At 39.6% G+C, this 22,504-nt stretch overlaps 1 protein-coding gene across 1 annotated transcript in view; it reads right to left on the minus strand.

Annotated features, from left to right (window-relative positions):
* Nucleotides 1-5,045, minus strand: part of LOC117421191 (programmed cell death protein 4-like) — a 41,273-nt gene extending 36,228 nt beyond the window's left edge. Inside the window, exons 1-2 of the mRNA XM_059034147.1 lie at nt 4,813-5,045; nt 4,591-4,689 (exon numbers count right to left, since the gene is read on the minus strand). Of these exons, the coding sequence (XP_058890130.1) occupies nt 4,591-4,636 (46 nt within the window). The 5' untranslated portion in view covers nt 4,637-4,689; nt 4,813-5,045. The remainder of the gene's footprint in view (nt 1-4,590; nt 4,690-4,812) is intronic.
* Nucleotides 5,046-22,504: the final 17,459 nt, after the last annotated feature.

A 22,504-nucleotide genomic window follows, 5' to 3' on the forward strand; every position in this document is an offset into this window, starting at 1 on the left:
GATTTGGCCTCCCCAGCACATCAGCATGCACAACTTTTGTTTATTAGACTCAATAACTGGTTACGCCTCCTTTAGCAGCAATAACTGCAACCAAACGCTTCCTGTAGTTATTGATTAGTCTCTCACAGCACCGTGGAGGAATTGTGGCCCACTCCTCCATGCAGAACTGCTTCAACTCAGTGACATTTGTGGGTTTTTGAGCATGAACTGCTCGTTTCAGGTCCTGCCACAACATCTCAATGGGGTTTAGGTCTGGACTTCTGACTAGGCCATTCCAAAACTTTAAATTTCTTTTTCTTCAACCATTCTGATGTAGACTTGCTTGTGTGTTTCAGATCATTGTCTTGCTGCATGACCCAGCTGCGCTTCAGCTTCAGCTCACGGATGGATGGCCTGACATTCTCCTGTAGAATTCTCTGATACAGAGCAGAATTCATGGTTCCTTCAATGATGGCAAGACGTCCAGGTCCTGATGCAGCAAAGCATCCCCAAACCATGACACTACCACCACCATGCTTGACTGTTGGTATGAGGTTCTTACTGTGGAATGCAGTGTTTGGTTTTCGCCAGACATAACGGGGCCCATGTCGGCCAAAAAGTTCCACTTTTGACTCATCTGTCCATAGAACATTGTTCCAGAACTCTTGAGGATCATCCAGGTGCTTTTTGCCAAACTTGAGACAAGCATTCATGTTTTTCTTAGTGAGCAATGGTTTCCACCTTGCTACTCTGCCATGAATCCCATTTTTGCCCAGTGTCTTTCTGATGGTGGTCATGAACACTGACCTTAGCCGAGGCGAGAGAGAGGCCTGCAAATCCCTGGATGTTGTTCTAGGGTTCTTTGTGACTTCCTGGACAATTTTACGCCTTGCTCTTGGACAGATTTTGGCAGGACGGCCACTCCTGGGAAGATTCACTACTGTCCCAAACTTTCTCCATTTGGACAATATGGCTCTGACTGTGGTTCGGTGGAGCCCCAGAGTCTTAGAAATGGCTTTGTAAACCTTTCCAGACTGATAGGCATCAACAACTTTTTTCCGGAAGTCTTCAGGAATTTCATTTGTTCATGGCATGATGTGCCTCTAGAACCTGTGTGCTGACAACTTCACTCTGATGGTAAGGGCCAAAGTTAGTTAGATTTATATCGGGCAGGGCTGGCCCAAATCAGGCCTGGTTGTTAACCAAAGTACTCAAACAGCTGACCCTAATTATCCCTTTAATTGGGTTGAGTTAACTGGGGGGGGGGGGGGGGCAATAATTTTTTCACACCTGAAGATTGCATGTTTGATTACCTTGCACACCAAACAAATAAAAGAAGCACCAAACTTTGGTGTCATTTTTTCTCTCAGACTCCCTCTATATACTACTACAACCCACAAAAAAATCTGACCAAATACAATGTAAAAAATGTGCAAAAATGCAGAAAATCAGACAGGGGGCAAATACTTTTTCACGGCACTGTAGCTTGGTAATTTCTCAACGTGTGACCCAAGTTGATTTTCTGCTATTTCAGCTATTATGTGTGTTGGATTATCAATCGCATAGGGTGATTTTCTTTGTGCATTTTAGGATTTCCTCTTGCTAGGTCTGTTCTTGCATTATGTGGCTGCATGTATTTTTTTATTTTTTTTAAATTTTTTTGTTTTGTAATTCTTTTGATATAATGCCTTTATTGTATAGTTTCTCCGCAATTTCCGTAACCTCTTTTACCGATTTATTGATCTTACTGCTTTTACCTTCTTCATATGTATCCATATTATTTAAACCACATTCTACAGATTTCAAATAGTCATCTGTGTTCATTATCACTATTCCCAAACCTTTATCTGCTGATCTTATACTTAACAACCCAGTCATAGCTTGTTCTTCAATATTGGTTAAATTAAGTTTAGATTTTTTCTTTAGTCCTACTATAATTTCTTGTTTAACTACTTCAATATACATATCTAACCATTTATCTCTTCCATCCAGAGGAGTTCACGTGCTTTACTCTTAACCTTAATCCCATGCTCGTAATTACCCTCTGAATACGAGATATTTCCATTGAAAAAATATTCTGCTAATCTCATGCGTCTCTCCCACTCCTTTAATTCGGTGGCCAGTTTATCTTTATCGATGTATTTTTTAGTCGGTATAAATTTAAGTCCTTTACTCAATACTGCTTTTTGGGATGTGGTTTTCTAAAATTCTAGGTGATGCTAAACTTTTGGCAATAGCGGTACAGTTTTGAGTTTAAACATTTTTCAAGTGTCAAAGATATGCGTGTCAAACAGAGGTCAGCTTTAATGTTTATACAGTAGCATGTGTGCAGTGTAAGTAAGGCCAGTCTTTTCCATGCACACATTAATCCTGTTCACACAGCCTCAGTCAAATTAGTGCAGCCGTTCATCATACAAACAGTTACAGCACTGGAGCATTAGGGGTTCTCACAAGGGTTCCAAAAATTCCCAAAACTTTAATACAAAAGCTGAAACGTTTAGTCTAACACCCTACTGCACATGGTCACCACAATCATGAAGCTGTAAGAACATAACCACATGCTGGCTGTGGATCCTAACACTGCACAGGTTCCGTCATCAAGATAATTCTTTTCTGGTTTAGCAGGGTCTGCAGCAGTGGGTGGGTGTGTATGCATGTGTGCTTCTATGCGTTTCTGTGTGCTGTTGCTGGGTGTGTCTGCCTCGATTGTGAATTCAGATTACTTCTGCACAAAAGGCTGTAGATTTAAAGATCAATAAAGATCCAATGCAGTGGACAGGTTTGCTCATATGTCATGTCCAATGCAGTGGACAGGTTCTCATATGTCATGTCCATTGCAGTGGACAGGTTCTCATATGTTATGTTCAATGCAGTGGACATGCTTTCACTCCTCATGGTTGTATAACTTCTCTCTGTTTACATTTTGAAATATTTTATGTAGCTATGGTGCAATTTATTTTCTAAAAACAAATATACTTCATGTTTTACTAAAGACCATTTTCTATGAAATTCTAGTCCTGTATTCACTTTACAGGTAGGTAGGCAGCAAGTAATCTGTGATAGTATCACATGACAAGTAACTGAGAGAAGAAAAAAAAAGTATATATATATATTAAAACAGGTATCATTTTGTAAAAATACCCTAAACAAAAATATAATCACATGCCTATACAGTATGCTACAAATCATATAACGTTTGCAAATCAGTTTGGTTTTATACATTTTTCAAATCTATAAATATAATTAATATAAAAAATTGATATAAATAATTGCATCACGCTAGTAGGGTAGGAGCCAGTTCCTGCTAAAGAACTGGAATTGATATTTTAGAGACACAATAGCTGTTGTGCTTGTTCAGCTGCTTTCATTTGAGCCAACTTAACTGACAAACAGTGACTTCAGTTGAAGTAATTTGTTGCCACTGCGAGAAGCTCTTTCTAACAGAATACTGTTAATTGCAATGTTGGTCAATTATTAAAAGGGAATGGGAAATGGAACTGCAAATTAATTTTAAAAGGGAATTGAAAAACAGGAATCGACACTGCAAGCTAGTTACAAAAAAAAAGTATTTATAGCATACTGCCTGCTGGTACTCAACTGCTAAATCCCATTGTGAACACGTAACGACTGACTGCAGGAAATATGGTCAGCACAACACAATATGAAACAGGAAAAAGAATCGCACACACTAGGCTTGCTTTAAAGAAGCGGGAGTGGCGTTTTTGACACAAATAAGCAGCCAATAGTAAAATGTAATTTTATAAATTGTCTTTATTCGTATAGAAGTCGCCATATACTACAGTGCTGTGTTTATTGTAAAAGCCACCCCCTTGTGTGTACAGCTATTACTGCAGCAAGGGGGCGTGGTCCTTGACAAAAAGGAACATAAATAAAAAAAAATGGCAATAAAAATGTGGCAATTGTGTTGTAATGTAATATGTATAATTCACAGCGTAAACGATCGCAAATGACACACCGAGATTATACAGTGTGAAACACTAAAACAAAGTGATTTATCTAGTGCTAGCATTTCTTATCAATCTTTGTTTTTCGAGATCATGCAAGTCTGGCCTAGTGGTGATTCAAAATAACAAAACATTGTTTCAAAGTGGTATATATATATATATATATATATATATATATATATATATATATATAAACATCTTCCAGCAATTAAACATTTTATTTTCAAAACAAGCCTGTGCTGCCTTCAGTGAATATTCTTCTTATTAATTATGAATAGCGTGTATACTGTATAAACAAAGCAAATTGCAGACAAATATGTAAACAAAACTGTGTTCGACTCGTACAACAAAATTACAAAGTTTACCACCCAGAGAAATGCCTTGGTGTTTAGCACTTACTATGAATGCTAACGCAAAAACATAACCACGGTTTACCATTTAACATAATTCACCAAATGCACACTGCAGGCAGCAGCTGCAAGTCTTGCACGACTTATGAGCACATGGCGGGGTCTGCACAATTTGAGCCTCTAATAATGTACGCCGTACAAGCAACGTTAGTTGCATTGTATACAATAAAATGTGATTCATATAAGTAGATACGCTCTGGGATCATTCATAAATAAACATAAGAAACAAGCCTCACCGTCCCGTTGTGGCACTGCGGTCCATGCACCCACCTCAGTCGCCATTTCCCTTCTGTATTTGTTATGTTTCCAATTCTGGCTTTTTCACTCCTGCGGGTCTGTCATGCAAAAAAAATACAATAAAATATTAACTTACCACCGTTAAGCATTTGCATATGTTTCCAAAATTCTGCATGGTTTCCGTACACAAGTATTTACAATAAATTAAAGAGACGGCTCACCTTCCTCTTCCCGACTTTTAATAATAACGATAACTGGCAGCAGCACACACTTAGCTTACAATTTAAGGGAAAAAAATAACTTGTGTAGAAGGTTAAGTTAAATCTTGATACTGTATTTATAAAAAAAAAACAAAAACCTAATACCCTTTTTTCACAAATGTAAAAGGGCCCGTACACCTTTTTTAAGACACCCTCTGCAGCGTAATTAGATTCTGTTTATAACTTTAGAACGCTCTGGGTGTCACGTGGTGGAAATGTGAGTGTGGATTGGTTGTAAAAGGGGTAGGAGGTTTGGCGGTTTCCTCCAATCAGGTTGCAAGTGAAGTGAAGTGAAGAAAAGCAGCTGGAGAGCAGTTGAGTAAACAAACAATGCGAGCTTTGACAGTGGGGTGGCTTTAAATGCCCACGGAAGTTTTCATTACAGGTTTTTCAAAGTACAATAGATACTATCGGACTTCACAGTGATAGATGGCACTAGAAGCACACTGATCCGTTACTTTTGACAGATAGTGGCAGACCTTTTCATGCAACGTGCAGAGGAACGGTGCTAACTAATGCAGCAAAAATGAAGGAATGACGTCATGTGCCAGACGTCTTTTTTCGGAGTGCAGGACGCACAAACAATTACATTAGATTAGTGCACCTATAGAATGCTGTAACATTATACCTGCGTTTTTGTTTTTTCAACATAAATATACATTTAACTTGTTTTCCATATATCGAGTGAATGCTTATAGATATTTCCAGGTAGGTTATTCTGTCTCATCGTACTTTGCTACATGCAAGTACAGACGGTAAATGTTTCATTTTGTAATCAAAAACCTTAAAGAAATATAGGGAAGTTGTGTATGTTTTCACCATTTTAATACAGTGGTGTATATTGTACAAACATAGTTCCGTTCGTTAGGTCCGTTTTTTCTCTTTTTTATCGTAGGCCTTGAATTTTATTGTTCTTATTATTGAAATTAGAAAGTTGCATTTTATTACATATTGACTAAGTTGAAATGTTTGACAAAAAAACTAAACAAAAACCAGCAAGCTTCATTTTACAGAGTATCCAACCAGTTTGGTGGTGTACATATACAACTGAACAACACACTAATGCTGACCTGGGAAAGTATAATGATCAATCCTGTGGTGTGTAAGGTATGGGGAGGGAGTTTGATTTGGTGTACGATCAGACTCCCTTTATAGCCCTGTCCTGGCAGTTTTGACTTGGTCCGGCTTTTACCTACTCCCGTACTATAATACAGTACTATAGTTTTGTTATATTATTATTATCAAGAGAATAATATGTGAGATTCTACTTGGCTCATTAAGGATGGTGGCGGTATACATCAGTAAGGAACGCGTCTGTTTTAGAACTCAATAGGACGTTGTTTTAGCACCATCTGTCGGTGGAAAGAAGGCGCTGCACTTTAAAAGTGAGGCCTTACACCCAGCCTGTCACTGGCTTTGCTACACAGCACATGGACACTGCAAGTCTCAGCATGTTGGTGAGATGTCTTTAATGTTCCGTTTGTGAACTACAAACCAACTTCAGGGTTCATTTACTTTTTGAATCATTCTCTTGTCTAGCTTGTCCCGTTAAAACATTTACTCAGGTATACCATTGTGAAAGCAAAGCAAAGTTTAGTGACGCACAGTGAAAGCATGGTAAATCTCAGGCAAATATAATGGAGCGTTATAAAAACCAGGGTTAACCCCTAAAAAGCACAATAAAGGTATAATAAATGTATGTTTCAGTTCTACATTCTTGCTAGTTAACAAACACAATGAACCCTAGCAGTTGCTTTAGAGATGCAGACAGACACCAGGACCAGAGGACGCAGATGGAAATTAAGTGAAGACAGACATGGGACAGAATGGAAGACACTTCTGTGGGTACGGTATTGAATGGGTTATCCAGCCATGTTGTCTTTCAGCTAATGCCCTCACCAGTGTTCTCCATGAAGAGTTTCAGATGCAGCCAGACAAGCTTCCTCCCTCAAGCCCTTTTTCCCAAATAGGGGACTATTTTAATGACCTAAACTGTGACATATCATAAAGCAGGAGGTTTATGAATGTCAGCTGTAATCTTTGCTAAATGATGAGGAGCTTGCTGCTTCAAACCCTGGTTCTGCGTGATGAGGAGCTTGCTGCTTCAAACCCTGATTCTGCGTGATGAGGAGCTTGCTGCTTCAAATCCTGGTTCTGTGTGATGAAGAGCTCGCTGCTTCAAACCCTGGTTCTGCGTGATGAGCTCGCTGCTTCAAACGCTGGTTCTGCGTGATGAGCTCGCTGCTTCAAACCCTGGTTCTGCATAATGAGGAGCTCGCTGCTTCATACCCTGGTTCTGCATGATGAGCTTGCTGCTTCAAACGCTGGTTCTGCATGATGAGCTCGCTGCTTCATACCCTGGTTCTGCGTGATGAGCTCGCTGCTTCAAACCCTGGTTCTGCATAATGAGGAGCTTGCTGCTTCAAACCCTGGTTCTGCGTGATGAGCTTGCTGCTTCAAACCCTGGTTTTGTGTGATGAGCTTGCTGCTTCAAACCCTGGTTCTGCGTGATGAACTCACTGCTTCAAACCCTGGTTCTGTGTGATGAACTCGCTGCTTCAAACCCTGGTTCTGCGGGATGAGGAGCTCTCTGCTTCAAACCCTGGTTCTGCATGATGAGCTCACTGCTTCAAACCCTGGTTCTGCCAAGTAGGTAAGCTTGGCAAGGGGCCCACAGGGAGCGCTGCACAGGTGTTTGCTAGGTATCGTTCATTTTCTTCATGGGACTCTGCGGCCCCTACTGGTCAGCAGGAATGGAGGTTACACGTTGATCTTCAGTCTTCCTGATCAGTCAACAGGTTTGCAGCAGTGAGGTGCTATGTATACAAAGTTGACCACTGATACCTTGAAACCCAAATGAGCCCTGGAAATGCAAAGAGCATGTCTTTCTCATTCCTGCCCCCTCCCCTGATCCCTCTGTATAATATGAAGGAGGTAAGGTTTCAGAAGGGGCAGGCTTCTTTGCCCTTGCTGGAAGGGCAAAGCAAGAGAGATGACATGTCCTATGGATTTAGAGCTCACTAACCTAGGCGATTTGGAAGGGAGAGAGACTAGAGAAGAAATCTGTCAATTTCAACTAAGGCCATTAGCCTCTACTTTTTTCTTTGTTTCAGTGGTTTTACTGTTGTAAAACCTGTGCTTTATTCGAATTGAGATTTTAGAATACATTTTTGTAAAATCATCTGCTAAGTATTTTTTAAAAAATCAAATAAAGGTAACTCTTTTTTAATTAATTGCATTACTAAAATATATTGGACAGTATTGCTAGAAGGAGGGTTCAAGGGCTTGCAGGGTTGCAATAAAATGAACTTTAAAGTTGCCTTATGTCATTTTTACATGCTTTCTTCCATATCATTATTTACTGTATGATGCATCTTACCCAAACAAAGTTCTAATGTGTAGAGCAGGTCTGTGTACCTAATAAAAGAGTGTCCTCATACTAGGCTTGTGGTGCTAGTCCTTTAGCCCAGATGGTAGAGTCAATGCTTACAAACTTGAATGCCCTGCCATCTCTTTCACACAGAATATCAGAATGGGTCCAGAGAATCTAGTTTTGTAATTTGTTTAGTTTTGGGAATGGCCCTTTAAGAATGAAGAATTGGCATACCCTCTCCACACTCATACTAGACTATCAGCATCCCTGACGTTCAGACATGAGTGTCGCTTCTCATTTGTATGTTTGTTTTTTATTTTATTATTTTATTGATTGTGTCACTGATTTGACATCATTCGTATGAGTTCTGTGTTAAGTGGATAGCCCCGCTTTGACTTTTCAAAGCACCAAGCACTCCTCACACATTCAACAGTAAACTAAGTTTAATGAACATTAAACCTATTGAGTAAGATTTAATAATTACATACAAACGCTGGAAGAAAAAAAAAAGATGTCTTTGTGACATGGGTCCACAAGATGGCGCACTTTGTATGTTATATCAGTTTAATAAAGATGAATTTAGCAGTGTTAAAGAAGTCTGTGACAGTCTAAAATGTGGTTAGTCAGTAAGAATCAGGAGAGTACAGGACATTTAACCGTTTTTTTTTCTTATCAAAAAACACACATATTAATGTAGACAGCATTCCCTTCAAAAAACTATTGGGATGCTGTAGTGTTTATAAATATACCATTTAGCATATGTATTAGATTAATTTACGCACCAATCCGACCGCGGTGTCGGGACAGTACCTCGGTTTCCCACAGACGCTTAAAAAGTCCAGGCCGGTAATTCAGGGGGTGGTGTCTGGCCTTGTCGTTACCTGCTTTTCTAAGAGTTTTCCTGACTGACAGGAATACATTATTGCTGGTTTTTTTTAAAAAATGTATCACTGTCAGCTGAGATGTTAAAACTTCCATATGTATTTAGTCCAGCTCAGTGTTATAAAACTGGAGACTGAATACTGGTCCTCAGTTGAACTTCTTGCACTGGCATAAAATTCCCTTAATGGTGTTGAGATTTTTTTGACTTATTTCCATAAAATGAGTGTCCATATTTTTTTGTTTGTTTGTGTTTTTTTCAATCTTTGTTTTTTTCTATTTCATTTAGCTGGTTCTCATCTACTGTTATGTGTCTACTCTTGCTGGTGCAATTATTTTATTTATTTATTTTTTTCAGATGGACTTTCTGTCTTCAAACAGAAAGTTGGTGTTGTGCCAGTTATGTGGAGTTTCATCCCCAAATATAGTAAAGGAAATAGGTGGAATGTCACTCATTTTTGGCTGTGGTTTTGTAACTAATAACAAATAAAATGGCAGTTTGTCATGGAATTTAGAATGCAGTGGTGCGTAGTGATTTATTCAGTGTGAAGCGGCTTATTAGTATGCAAGCCGTGCTATACGCTATATATATGCACGGTCATATGATGCTGTTTAACCAATCAGAGGTTGCTGTTTTTCCAAGCCGTATATATATATATATATATATATATATATATATATATATATATATATATATATATATATATATATATACAGTGCCTTGCGAAAGTATTCGGCCCCCTTGAACTTTGCGACCTTTTGCCACATTTCAGGCTTCAAACATAAAGATATGAAACTGTAATTTTTTGTGAAGAATCAACAACAAGTGGGACAGAATCATGAAGTGGAACGAAATTTATTGGATATTTCAAACTTTTTTAACAAATAAAAAACTGAAAAATTGGGCGTGCAAAATTATTCAGCCCCTTTACTTTCAGTGCAGCAAACTCTCTCCAGAAGTTCAGTGAGGATCTCTGAATGATCCAATGTTGACCTAAATGACTAATGATGATAAATAGAATCCACCTGTGTGTAATCAAGTCTCCGTATAAATGCACCTGCACTGTGATAGTCTCAGAGGTCCGTTTAAAGCGCAGAGAGCATCATGAAGAACAAGGAACACACCAGGCAGGTCCGAGATACTGTTGTGGAGAAGTTTAAAGCCGGATTTGGATACAAAAAGATTTCCCAAGCTTTAAACATCCCAAGGAGCACTGTGCAAGCGATAATATTGAAATGGAAGGAGTATCAGACCACTGCAAATCTACCAAGACCTGGCCGTCCCTCTAAACTTTCAGCTCATACAAGGAGAAGACTGATCAGAGATGCAGCCAAGAGGCCCATGATCACTCTGGATGAACTGCAGAGATCTACAGCTGAGGTGGGAGACTCTGTCCATAGGACAACAATCAGTCGTATACTGCACAAATCTGGCCTTTATGGAAGAGTGGCAAGAAGAAAGCCATTTCTTAAAGATATCCATAAAAAGTGTCGTTTACAGTTTGCCACAAGCCACCTGGGAGACACACCAAACATGTGGAAGAAGGTGCTCTGGTCAGATGAAACCAAAATCGAACTTTTTGGCAACAATGCAAAACGTTATGTTTGGCGTAAAAGCAACACAGCTCATCACCCTGAACACACCATCCCCACTGTCAAACATGGTGGTGGCAGCATCATGGTTTGGGCCTGCTTTTCTTCAGCAGGGACAGGGAAGATGGTTAAAATTGATGGGAAGATGGATGGAGCCAAATACAGGACCATTCTGGAAGAAAACCTGATGGAGTCTGCAAAAGACCTGAGACTGGGACGGAGATTTGTCTTCCAACAAGACAATGATCCAAAACATAAAGCAAAATCTACAATGGAATGGTTCACAAATAAACATATCCAGGTGTTAGAATGGCCAAGTCAAAGTCCAGACCTGAATCCAATCGAGAATCTGTGGAAAGAACTGAAAACTGCTGTTCACAAATGCTCTCCATCCAACCTCACTGAGCTCGAGCTGTTTTGCAAGGAGGAATGGGCAAAAATGTCAGTCTCTCGATGTGCAAAACTGATAGAGACATACCCCAAGCGACTTACAGCTGTAATCGCAGCAAAAGGTGGCGCTACAAAGTATTAACTTAAGGGGGCTGAATAATTTTGCACGCCCAATTTTTCAGTTTTTTATTTGTTAAAAAAGTTTGAAATATCCAATAAATTTCGTTCCACTTCATGATTGTGTCCCACTTGTTGTTGATTCTTCACAAAAAATTACAGTTTCATATCTTTATGTTTGAAGCCTGAAATGTGGCAAAAGGTCACAAAGTTCAAGGGGGCCGAATACTTTCGCAAGGCACTGTATATATATACACAGTGCCTTGCAAAAGTATTCAGACCCCTGACCAATTCTCTCATATTACTGAATTACAAATGGTACATTGAAATTTCGTTCTGTTTGATATTTTATTTTAAAACACTGAAACTCAAAATCAATTATTGTAAGGTGACATTGGTTTTATGTTGGGAAATATTTTTAAGAAAAATAAAAAACTGAAATATCTTGCTTGCATAAGTATTCAACCCCCACACATTAATATTTGGTAGAGCCACCTTTCGCTGCAATAACAGATTTAAGTCTTGGGGTAAGTATGTACCAGCTTTGCACACAGTGTCGGAGTGATTTTGGCCCATTCTTCTTGGCAGATTTGCTCTAGGTTGTTGAGGTTGGTTGGACGACACTTGTGGACCGCAGTTTTCAAATAGTGCCACAGATTCTCAATGGGATTGAGATCAGGACTTTGACTGGGCCACTGTAGGACATTCACCTTTTTGTTCTTGAGACACTCCAATGTTGCCTTGGCCTTGTGCTCGGGATCATTGTCCTGCTGAAAGGTGAATTTCCTCCCAAGCTTCAGTTTTTTAGCGGACTGAAGCAGGTTCTCTTGCAGTATTTCCCTGTATTTTGCTCCATCCATTCTTCCTTCAATTTTAACAAGATGCCCAGTCCCTGCTGATGAGAAGCATCCCCACAGCATGATGCTGCCACCACCATACTTCACTGTAGGGATGGTGTGTCTTGAGGCATGGGCAGTGTTAGGTTTGTGCCACAATAGCACTTTGAGTTTTGACCAAAAAGCTCTATCTTGGTCTCATCTGACCACAAAACCTTTTCCCACATTGCAGCTTTTGTATTACTTTATCTCTAACTTCTGTAGAATGCTCTTTGGTCTTCATTTTCCTTCAGATTCACAGCCTGACCAATGATCCTTCAACAGTGGGGTTTTTATCCAGAAAATGCGACAGCAACTTTAATGGTTCACAGGTTGAGGCCAACGGTAAGGTAATTGTGTCCTCGTTAGGGCAGTTTCTTTCATCGGTGTAAGCTGGGAGCTTCCACAGCACAGGGGTTGAATACTTATGCATGCAAGAGACTTCAGTTTTTTATTTTTCTTAAAAATATTTCCCAACATAAAACCAATGTCACCTTACAATAATTGATTTTGAGTTTCAGTGTTTTAAAATAAAATATCAAACAGAACGAAATTTCAATGTACCATTTGTAATTCAGTAATATGAGAGAATTGGTCAGGGGTCTGAATACTTTTGCAAGGCATTTCCGGACAGGTTCTGATATATTTTTAATTATTAACGTTTACAGGCTAGTAAGTATTAGTACTCCGGACACATTTTAAAAAACACGAGTCTGAAAGACTGAGTCCACAACAGCATGGAGAGTTCAAAAACAGTGCAATGTCTTTATTTAAGGGAATACATTGACAGCTCCCCTTTCTGGGCCTCCGGCCACCGTACTCCCTGTGGTGGAGGTACGGAACGCAGAGACAGCTCCTGCTGTTCTGCTTCTGGCAGTGGCGGAGGCAGAGGCAGCTCCTGCTCCTCTGCTCCTTCCGGTGGAGGTGGCGGAGGCAGAGGCAGCTCCTGCTGCTCTGCTCCTTCCGGTGGAGGTGGCGGAGGCAGAGGCAGCTCCTGCTGCTCTGCTCCTTCCGGTGGAGGTGGCGGAGGCAGAGGCAGCTCCTGCTGCTCTGTTCCTGCTGCTCTGTTCCTGCCGGTGGAGGTGGCGGAGGCAGAGGCAGCTCCGGCTGCTCTGCTCCTGCCGGTGAAGGTGGGAGCAGCGTGTAGTCTCCTGCCGATGGAGGTGGGAGCAGCGTGTAGTCTCCCCCTTTTCCAGGGGACTGGTGCTGCTCTGCCTCTCTTGCAGGGAACTGGTGCGGCTCCGCCTTTGACGGGGAAACCAGCAGGCATTCTCCCTCTGCTGGTGGAGGTGGAACCAGCAGGCATTCTCCCTCTGCTGGCAGCTTGGGTCCTGGGGCTGTGGAAGCCCCGACTTCCCTCTCTTCGGGCTGTGGACGCACCGACTCCTCCCTTTTGGGCTGTGGACGCACCGACTCCTCCCTTTTGGGCTGTGGACGCACCGACTCCTCCCTTTTGGGCTGTGGACGCACCGACTCCTCCCTTTTGGGCTGTGGACGCACCGATTCCCCCCTCTTGGGCTGTGGTCGTTCGGGCTCCGCCCACTCAGGCGTAGGACGTTCGGGCTCCTCCCACTCAGGCGTAGGACGTTCGGGTTCCTCCCACTCAGGCGTAGGACGTTTGGGCTCCTCCCACTCAGGCGTAGGACGTTCGGGCTCCTCCCGCTTGGGCTGTGGACGCTCGGGCTCCTCCAGCTTGGGCTGTGGACGCTCTGGCTCCTCCCGCTCAGGCTGTGGACGCTCTGGCTCCTCCCACTCGGGCTGTGGAGGCAAAACCAGCAGGCATTCTTCCTCTGCTGGTGGAGACGGGGACAGCAGGCATTCTTCCTCTGCTGGTGGAGACGGGGACAGCAGGCAGCTGTTCCACTTATAATTGCCTCCAGGTAGCTGAGGACCAACCCCACACCTTCCTCCCAGGTGCTTAGGGTCTGTTCCCTCGCATATGCCTCCCATCGCTCCCTATCCATAAACTGCAGGAACCGGACGACTACTGGTATAGACTGGGCCTCCAGCCCAGCTTTTTCCAGCATCCAGTCCCGCACTTTGATGGCGTCTTCTGCCATTTCTTTTTCCCCTCTTTTTTTTCTTTTTTTTTTTTTTAATCCAAAAATGCTGTTCCTGCTCTGGCCTGAGTCCTGGAGGCGCTGTAGATCCCACGCAGGACACCACGTGTCACAAAGACGGCCGGAGTGGGTGGCGTCAGACCAGAAGCAGGAAATAAACAGACAGAGATGTGTGGTTTGGTGAAGCTGAGCGAATGCTTTCGCTCAGCATTTAATAAACAGAACAGAAAATAAAAGGTTTGAACACAAAACAGGACACGGCACTGGTAGCCAAAATAAACAGGTAAACAAAACGGATTAGACAGTAAACAGACAAACGAAACATGGTGAGTGAGACAGTTCTTTTCTTCTTATTATTATTCTTTTTACCTCCTTCTCCACACTCGTTCTCCACTCACCGAACACCCAACCCCGACTGCAAGAAATGTGCGTCTATATATACTATTGTGCTGGGATTCAATTACTAATTAATTATTCACTTGAATCCCAGCACGTGAATTAATTCTGTGCAACCCCGTGCTCACATATTACATTTAACCAGCACGTGAAGTGATTTGTGCTCTCCTCGTGCCTAAATACAAATCTACACTTTTTAAATACACGTGAAACACAGACCCGTTTATATCCTGTGTACCAGTGACTATACACCAACATTAACACACGCACACAACATACAACACATAATATGCACACAGGGGCGGGGCACATTGCCACACTCCTTCAAAGTGATTGTTGGCCTCTCTGTGGCTTCTCTCACAAGTCTCCACTTCTTGTTTGAGCGCTGAGTTTTGAGGGACGGCCTTTTCTTGGCAGTGCCTGGGTGGTGTGATGAAGCTTCTACTTCCTGATTATTGATCCAACTGTGCTCACTGGGATATCCAAACACTTGGATATTATTTTGTACCCTTTCCCTAATCTATGCATTTGTATTACTTTATCTCTAACTTCTGTAGAATGCTCTTTGGTCTTCATTTTCCTTCAGATTCACAGCCTGACCAATGATCCTTCAACAGTGGGGTTTTTATCCAGAAAATGTGACAGCAACTTTAATGGTTCACAGGTGGAGGCCAATGGTAAGGTAATTGTGTCCTCGTTAGGGCAATTTCTTTCATCGGTGTAAACTGGGAACTTCCACAGCACAGGGGTTGAATACTTATGCATGCAAGAGATTTCAGTTTTTTATTTTTCTTAAAAATATTTCCCAACATAAAACCAATGTCACCTTACAATAATTGATTTTGAGTTTCAGTGTTTTAAAATAAAATATCAAACAGAACGAAATTTCAATGTACCATTTGTAATTCAGTAATATGAGAGAATTGGTCAGGGGTCTGAATACTTTTGCAAGGCACTGTATATATATATATATATATATATATATATATATATATATATATATATATATATATAATATACGGCTTGGAAAAACAGCAACCTCTGATTGGTTAAACAGCATCATATGACCGTGCATATATATAGCGTATAGCACGGCTTGCATACTAATGAGCCGCTTCACACTGAATAAATCACTACGCACCACTGCATTCTAAATTCCATGACAAACTGCCATTTTATTTGTTATTAGTTACAAAACCACAGCCAAAAATGAGTGACATTCCACCTATTTCCTTTACTATATTTGGGGATGAAACTCCACATAACTGGCACAACACCAACTTTCTGTTTGAAGACAGAAAGTCCATCTGAAAAAAATAAATAAATAAAATAATTGCACCAGCAAGAGTAGACACATAACAGTAGATGAGAACCAGCTAAATGAAATAAAAAAAACAAAGATTGAAAAAAACACAAACAAACAAAAAAATATGGACACTCATTTTATGGAAATAAGTCAATTTTAATTATTAACATTTACAGGCTAGTAAGTATTAGTACTCCGGACACATTTTAAAAAACACAAGTCTGAAAGACTGAGTCCACAACAGCATGGAGAGTTCAAAAACAGTGCAATGTCTTTATTTAAGGGAATACAGTGATTCCAGAACTATAGCATTCAAACAACGGCGGGCTTAACATGCTGTTGCATAGCCGCTTTATCAGAAATAGTCCTACTTGTAGGCCAACACTAAAGGTTGGTGATTTTATTCCTTACAGAAAATATTATTTCACCGTTAACAGCAGTTTATGACATTTAAAAGCATAATGAAAACTGCATTCATCTTCAAGTAATTGTAGGCTACTTAAAAACTAAACATGAGTCTCTATGCATGTACCTTAACTGTAGTACTACAGTACTGTATATAATTTACATTAGTTTTGTTTTTAAACAAACTATTGAAAATGTTTCATTTCTCAATTAGAAACATTAAAGTAACATTTTCTTAAAAGGGGGAAAAATAAGCATAAAGTGTGCTTGCTAGATTGAGACATGGTGGTAGGGGGACTTCTCTAAGGACTTTGTGGGTCTGTTATTGGAGGGGGGTGGGGGTGGGGGTGGGGTGAGGGTGGATAACCTGAAAACCCCCTCTGCCTACACTGCTGTTTTGGGGTAATTTGTAAGAGATGTAAACATAACTAGCTTTAGAATGATAAATGTGTGTCATTTATTCAGAATAACGCTGAATTCTACATGAACGTTATATTTCTGAGCTAATTGCAATTGTTATATCTACAGACTGTAAATGCAGTCTTTACCTTTTCCAGGGGAGAAGTCTGTTGACCCCCTGTCCCTGACTATGTTCCTTCTATCTTTAAACACATACGGTCGCCAGTGAAGAAGCATGGAGAGGTTTGAGGGTAGGCAGGAAATGAAGAGGAAGAGGCAAGAGAGAGACCAGGAGAGTAGCAGTGGAAGGGCAGCTGGAGTTACAGGATCCCAGGCCTCCTGTGCCACATTCCTGCTTTGACCCTCCAGGACTGGAAATGTAAATAGATTTAATCTGTTTAATTGTATTGAAATGTTTCATACACATACATTTCTACAGCATAAAAGTAAAGTACTTTGAGTGTGGGACGCTAGTAATAATAATAATAATAATAATAATAATAATAATAATAATAATAATAATAATAATTTGTGGATTTAAACTTGAATCAGCACAGTCATTAATTATTAGCTATACTGTTTTATGTTTTTAATAGTGTAGTTTGGAATTTCGCGATTGTAATTTAATTGACATTACTTGTTTTGTTACAGTAAGTGTTCTGTACTGGGGGGAAGAGACCTATGATCACAGCCTGTTTATCATTGTAAGTTGCTGAGTTTTCACAGCTGCATATCTGCATTGTGCAAATATTAATCTGTATTTCAAAACTGAAAGAAAAACGAGTAAACGGCTGTAAAATATGACAAAAGTATTTGAAAACATATTTTCTGTTGAAATAATCTATATCGACTTTCAGTTCACCACAGGTACCCTCTATGTTAGTGAATAATACAAAATAATTTATTAACTGTTTTTTTTCACATTTGTGAAATATTGTAAAAATATTTCAAAAACTTATAAAATTATTTCTTTACTTATTTCTTAAGTACATATTTTATGTTGTTTTTAGCAATAATGAAATGCAATAGTTTCAGGTCTCCTGGTGCCAATTTAATTTCTTTAAAATAATATTTACATTGATAGTTGAGTGCTGTATATGATAAAAAAAAATAGTTTAAAATAATTACAAAAAAAAAGAATCACATCCTCGGTTTCATTTGACCTTCTTTAAAAAATATCTAAATAAACTGCCTTAGAGGCAGGATATATCTCTCTTTAGTTTGGTGACCCTTTAGTTTTATTTATGTGTTAAATGTATTATAGAAGTATTTTATCCTGTAAAGTTTAAGATAAAAATAGACAATGGAGTACTCATATTTAAGATTAATGTTATCTGTTGCATACGTGTGATAGCTATATAAGTTACTTAATTTATCACACCTATTAGTTTAGTAGAAGAAAAACAACACATTGATAAAAACAAATGTTTTTCCTTCAGCAAAAGAGGCAAATGAGTCAGGGCTTGAATTACTGGGGGCTGGAGGTGGGGTCGATCCCTTTAAGATTCTCCAAATAGTTTTATTTCCAGATTTTCTTTTTAACATGTTTTAAGCCAACGGGTATCACTTAAAACAGACAGGAACGTATTAGAAACGTGTTAATTGTCTGATGACATTTCCTGCCTTGTCTATGTAGTTTTTCAGTACCAATCAGTGATAATGAGAGCACATTTTACATAGGCTAATGCGTATGCTTATACTAAGGAAGATTAAATAGTATTCATTTCGTAAGTAAAGAAGTGACAACGTTTCATTTGACCTGAAAAGTAATACGATTTAATCTTATTACACATTGATCCATGTCTCAGCCTATTCTGGACTCAAAAAAATAAACTTCACCCAAGATCAGCAAATAAATTAGCCTTCATAAAATGTGTAGTTATCTAATTTAGATTGAAAGAAGATGCTTTCTCATGATCATTGATTGGTACTGTAAAATGGAATAAGCGATTGTAAGTCGCCCTGGATAAGGGCGTCTACTAAGAAATAAATAATAATAATAATAATAAAATAGGCAGGACATCTCGTCATGCAATTAACAAGTTTTTACAGGTTCCTTTCCAAGTGATGCCCATCAGCTTACAGTATGTTAAAGGGGGGGTGGGGGGGTTGGAAATACAACTAATCAGAGAAACTTAAAGGGTTTGCCTACGTGGATTACTATTTACCAGACTTAATAACTGCTTCAGAAGGAAATTCCTGTTTCTGCAATCAGGGCAGCTTCTAAACAAAGCTCAGACAAGCTGATTAGTGAGCTTCATTTACTGCACACAGTCAAAAGATTGAATACATTTAATCACCTTTAATGGTAATAGGTTAATAGTAGAAAGTGGCTGAAAAAAAATCCTAGTATCTATTAATCACGGCACTAATGATCCAAGCAGAAACTTCAATAGAATATATATATACAGAACAAATACCATGTCATATTAAATTGTAAGAAATTAAATATTTTGAAAAAAAAAATAGATTAATGAAGTAACCATTTAATAAATAGAAATATTGAGATGTGTACTGTTTTCATACAGGAAGGGCCTGGTTTGCAGATTGGACACTGGAGGATAGCATAGAGATAGAGTGAGATGGAAAGTGGAAATCAAAGAGAGAAGATGCAGTTTCTTAGGCAGAAAAGGGACTAGATTTGCAGCAGTAATCAGCAATAAAATAGATTCTCGGAATTTGATATTATTGAATTGCTACTGTGTAATGTAATAACTATACTTGTTGTGTAGAAATGTAATTACAAAGACAAAAAGATCATTTATTCAAAATAAAAGTTTTTGAAAGTAAAAGATTCCACTCTGAATGAAGCATTGCCAAAGTGAAAATGTTCATACTGTCCCAGTTTAAGGACATACAAATCTGGTCACCTTACCTATAAATAATAATTTGAAGAATTTGAGCCATATAAATATTAACTCAATAGTGAAGCTGTGAATATGTGACCTGGCTCTGAAGGCCTTGTATCATGGCGCTTTATCAGAGCCTCCGAGGTTTAAACACATGAGTGTCAACAGCTGGAAAAGCAGCTAAAAAGTATGCATTTCTGAGGAATATATTGTGCTGCCTCATCAGAATGTAGCCATCGGAAGCACAATTGCAATTATACATTTACATTTAGTTGTATGAACAGAATAACAAGTTTAAAGTAAAACAGAAAATAACCAAATTGGTTTCTTTAAAAGAGTGCCCAATTCACCATGCAGGCAGTACTGCTGTATTATCAGGCAGCTTCTGAAACTAAACTCCTGCATACATTTACCACTATCAAAGTTTTATTTTTAAGCCTCTTTGCTGAATGGTAATCAACACTTTGAAGTATCTTTTGGGCCTTTCAGAATAAATAAACGTTTTATTTTAAGTAATACAACCCTGTATTATATTACAACGAGCAGTGTTCAATGCTATTTTAAATCATTACAATTTTCTGAAAAATGTCCTTTGCCTTTTCACTTCATCAGATTGATTTAAGAAGGAGATAAAGCTGGCATTTTTGCTTTTGCAGTGATGAGAAGTGTTTGGATGGTCCCCAAAACAAGGATTCGATTTACAAAATAAGTGCTAACACATCAATAGCTAAGCCATTTGGCACTTATACCAAACTGGTGTCTGAGTAAAACACAGTGCACTGCTGTAGGTTGTGTGGATCCTTGTTTATACAGGCAGACCAAGAGAAAGACCTTGGTGTTGTAATAGATTCATCACTATCATCATCCAGACAGTGCGGGGCAGCGATCAAAAAGCCAAACAAAATGCTGGGTATATTATTATTTATTTCTTAGCAGACGCCCTTATCCAGGGCGACTTACAATTGTTACAAGAGATGACATTATTTTTTACATACAATTACCCATTTATACAGTTGGGTTTTTACTGGAGCAATCTAGGTAAAGTACTTTGCTTAAGGGTACAGCAGCAGTGTCCCCATCTGGAATTGAACCCATGACCTTTTGGTTAAGAGTCCAGAGCCCTAACCACTACTCCACACTGCTGCCCTAAGTGTAGAGTACAAATCCAAGGAGTTTACAATGAGGTTGTTTAATGCACTGGTGAGACCACCCAGGGGTACTGTGTCAATTCTGGTCACCACACTACCAAAGGGACATTATGGTCCTGGAGTGGGTCTAACAGAGAGCAACCAGACTAATCCCGGGGCTTAAAGGAATGAGCTATGAAATCTAGAAGTGACAACGAAGAATTAGGATCCGACAATCTTAAAAGGAGCTGACATAAGTAACCCAAACCAATACTTTAAGCGCAGTACAGCAACCGGGACCAGAGGACACCGCTGGAAATTAAGTGGAGACTTAGAACAGATGGAAGGAGACATTTCACACAGAGACAAAGTTTTGACATCAGTCAGCTAGATGGGCTGAATGGTCATGCTGGTTCAGTAAACTTAGTGATGGCTGAGGAGCTGGTAATTCCTTCACAGTAAAGTTCTAAAAACAACAGTTTGTTGTCTACTCCCCTAAATTAATCTAATGCTGTAAACCTTGTCTGGGATTTTGAAGCCTGTTCACACAAGCAACTTTTGTTGAAGGCAACAAGAGGGAGACTTATGTTTCCGGCGTGTTGCTTTGTGTGACCATGCTGGTGAACATGCTGTCAACAACCCAGTGACCAGCCAGCAACGATACCTGTAAGAGCCCCAGTAAGATCATGGGCAGCCTGGGAGGCACCACTCCTCCCCATCTCCTCTTCACTAGGCTGTGGCACAAGTATGGGGACCTCTTTGGTCTGTACTTAGGGCCCCACTACACTGCAGTGATCAACAGTTTCAAACACACCAAGGAGATCCTGCTGCGCAAAGGTAAGATCTTGACTGGGAGACCCCATATGGTGAGCTCTTTTCTTGCTGTTACTTCATTGGTGTTTCTTCAGTACTACTGGTATGAGCCTCTTGTGGTGCTGCGAGCCTCTTGAATTTGTTCTCAATTGACTCATCTGGATTAATAAAGGTTTTGATTGATGTATTGACTGCAGTGAGTAGCAATATGGGACAGATTCTCTGAGCTCTTTACTTCAGACTGCAAGAAAAATGCAACTCAACCATAGTTACCAAACCAGACATAAATAACTCAAATGTTTAATTAAGGGTCTTGTTTAGTCTTCTTTTTTATTAACCAGTGTTTTTTTGTTTCCTTCCAGAAAAAGATGTGCTATTACGATTTGGAGTAAAATGCTTTGAGAATCTAGCCCTGTGTTTCTTAATGCTTGCCACACAAGTTAGTCAAATTAAACAGCCTACTAATATAAGTGAAATTTCTAATTTTCTCATTCCCAGATAAACTTATTACATATAACCTCATTATTATTATTTGTTTATTTAGCAGATGCCTTTATCCAAGTCAACTTACAGAGACTAGGGTGTGTGAACTATGCATCAGCTGCAGAGTCACTTAAAATTACATCTCACCCAAAAGACGGAGCACAAGAAGGTTAAGTGACTTGCTCAGGGTCACACAATGAGTCAGTGGTTGAGGTGGGATTTGAACCGGGGATCTTCTGGTTATAAGCCCGTTTCTTTAACCACTGGACCACACAGCCTCCTATATAATCTGTCAGATCTGTCAATTAAAATACTCAAAGATAGGTACAGCGATATGTATTAGGGTTAAATAATGCATTTAGTCTGCATAGAGCCAATGCACAAAACTCCACAGTGATCATAAAATGAATAAATTGAACTGAATGCTCAACTGTTCCTATATGTGATTATATAACATCCTAAATCACAGTAATGTTTTTTGGCTTTCACCAAGGGGTCCAGATAGTATTACAATTAGATAATAACATGCATGACCATTTAGAAGGCTGAAAAACTAAGGGAAAATTATAACGTATCAGATTGGGTATA

Source organism: Acipenser ruthenus, chromosome 1, assembly GCF_902713425.1.
Source record: "Acipenser ruthenus chromosome 1, fAciRut3.2 maternal haplotype, whole genome shotgun sequence".
NCBI lineage: Eukaryota > Metazoa > Chordata > Actinopteri > Acipenseriformes > Acipenseridae > Acipenser > Acipenser ruthenus.